General features: G+C 48.6%; 1 protein-coding gene across 1 annotated transcript in view; it reads right to left on the reverse strand.

The window, feature by feature from the left end:
- Positions 1–19: 19 nt before the first annotated feature.
- OTUD3 (OTU deubiquitinase 3) overlaps positions 20–2,292 on the reverse strand; it is a gene marked incomplete at its 3' end in the record, with an annotated part of 6,715 nt that continues 4,442 nt past the window's right edge. Inside the window, exons 3-6 of the mRNA XM_008944120.1 lie at positions 1,778–1,900; positions 1,151–1,273; positions 469–565; positions 20–201 (exon numbers count right to left, since the gene is read on the reverse strand). Of these exons, the coding sequence (XP_008942368.1) occupies positions 20–201; positions 469–565; positions 1,151–1,273; positions 1,778–1,900 (525 nt within the window). The remainder of the gene's footprint in view (positions 202–468; positions 566–1,150; positions 1,274–1,777; positions 1,901–2,292) is intronic.

The following is a 2,292-nucleotide window of genomic DNA, read 5'->3' on the forward strand; positions in this document are numbered from 1 at the left end:
CTGAACCCCCTTCATGTACCTTTGGGTTCCTTCTAGCTCGATTCTCTTCACCAGATCCAGCCTGTCCTTTGCTGGTTTCTTCTTCACCTTGATGCAAGCTCTGGTTTCCAAAGGACCTTGACCTGCTGCCCTTTTCCTCCTGCACAGCTCTGCTACACGACTCTTCATCTTTGCTCTGGGGCTCAAGCTGCTCCTCAGCACCTACCAACAACAGACATTCTCCTCAGACACACTCCACCCAGCAGCTGCCTCTCCATCAGCCAATTCCCTCCACCAGAACTTCTCCAACATTGGTGTTGTCAGAAGCTGGATGGCATCTGCCCTCACCAATAACCTTCCTGAGCACAGCAAGGCTCCAGTGGCAGCAAGCTTCAACTGCTGCTGTCCCCAGGGAACTTTTATCTGCTAGAACACCACCACTGGACACAATTCTGCTGAAGCACCAGGTGCCCAGCTCCTCATACTTACTGATTCTTTCCACTTCATTCATTTGGAAGATGGCAAATATTGCAGAGTCTATGTTGTAGTTTTCCACTTCCAGAATCTGGCTTACTAAATCAACATCCTGTGCATGAGAGGAGAGAGATCACTGAAGGGAGTTCCAAGCAGGGACAGATGTTCATTTAACAGACATCCACACCAAGGACAGGGGGTTGCTGTCTGCTTTTTGGATTTCTCCATCAGCTTGTATTCCAGCTTGCAAAAAGTTGGGGGAGGAAATCATTAAATCCTGAAGATATGAAGAAAAAGGAACATGATGCTTCAGCATTTGGCCCTTTCTGTTCCATGCAAGCAGCAATGGGCAGGAACCACAGGGGCTACCCAGTGACAGCAGCTGGGGTTCAAAGTATTGAGTCATTTAGGATGGTCAGCTACAGATATCCTCAAAGTTCCTGTAGAATTTCTTTCAGAGTGACTGTTCTGAGAGACTGCAAGAGAGACCTTCCAAAATTATTAGGTATCCCCACAGAGTACCTATTTCATCTGTGTTTTAAGGGCTGAGATAGGATGAAGTGCTGATTTATGATTTATTTGCAGCCTGATCTATGGCTGTGGTACTGAAATTGTCCAAGGGAGGTGTTTTCAAATTCTCCCCAAGGCTACTTTCATGTAAAGAACATCAAGCACACAAAGACCACTCCATACTTACTGAACACCCTGTTGCCTGACACACTTTTTGGATTGCCTCTTCCATTTCAACTTCAGCCTCATTTTCAGAGCCACCTTTCTGAGGCTTTACTTCCTTCTTATTCAGATCATTTCTGCAGAGCATCTGCAAGAGAAGCAAAGCCCAGCAGATCACACAACAGTGCAGCAGTTAATCAGACACAGCAAAAAAATCACCTAGCAGCATCATAAATGTAATTATTATGGCATCTTAAGATGAAAAGTGAGATCTGAAGAGGACTCTTCCATCCAGCTGTTGCCTTTTCAGCTCTTCCCTCCCTCCCTCTGGTTTTTGCATGCAAGGTGCATGAGTTATGTCATTTAGATGGAGTTGCTTCATCACAATCACAGCCTACATCACCACATCAGATTTGGGATTGATTTCCAGCAACTTCAACACTTCCCAGCCTGTCTGGAGAGCAGGCAGCACTAGTTACAATGACCCAGGGGGCTCTTCTACGCCCGGAACGACACTGACAGAACTCTTCTCCACCTCAACGCAAAGGAGGCAAGAAATCAGCCAGCAGCACTCATCCCTCCCATTCACAGGCTGCCTCGGGTCGTTCTGCCAGAACCATTCCCCTCCCCAGGTCCCTCTGTCAGAACCAACCTCCATCTGGAGGCAGGCCGGGGCCTCGGCGTCGTCGCTGAGCCGCCGCACGCTGTCGTAGTGCTCGCCGTGCCGATAGGCCACGTGCAGCTCCCTCCCAGGGGCCTTCTCTGTGCCACGGATCTGAACAAAAGAGGTGAACTGAGCTGCTGCAGGGCTGGGATGGACTGCAGCATCCTGTTTCTCAGAGGGTTATTTTTCTGGAGCAATGCTAAGCACTGTGGTTGGAAGCAAAGTGTGCGTCTGGCAACTGACCCAGCGCTCCAGAGGTGGCTACAGCAGCACCAGAGCTGCTGCTCCTCAAACACTGCCTGAGACAGACACACAACATGAGGTCAGTTACACTTTCACACAGGCAACATCCTCTGAAAATATTCCAGTGCAAAGCTCAAAACGTTTTTCTGTTTGTTCCACAGGAGCTACTTGTTTTCTGATCATCTTCCCACGTGCAATTTCAGTGACACAGAATCACAGGATGGTTTGGGTTGGAAGGGACCTTAAAGATCATCCAGTTC

Source organism: Merops nubicus, unplaced genomic scaffold (assembly GCF_000691845.1).
Source record: "Merops nubicus isolate BGI_N331 unplaced genomic scaffold, ASM69184v1 scaffold47177, whole genome shotgun sequence".
In the NCBI taxonomy this organism is placed as follows: Eukaryota; Metazoa; Chordata; class Aves; order Coraciiformes; family Meropidae; genus Merops; species Merops nubicus.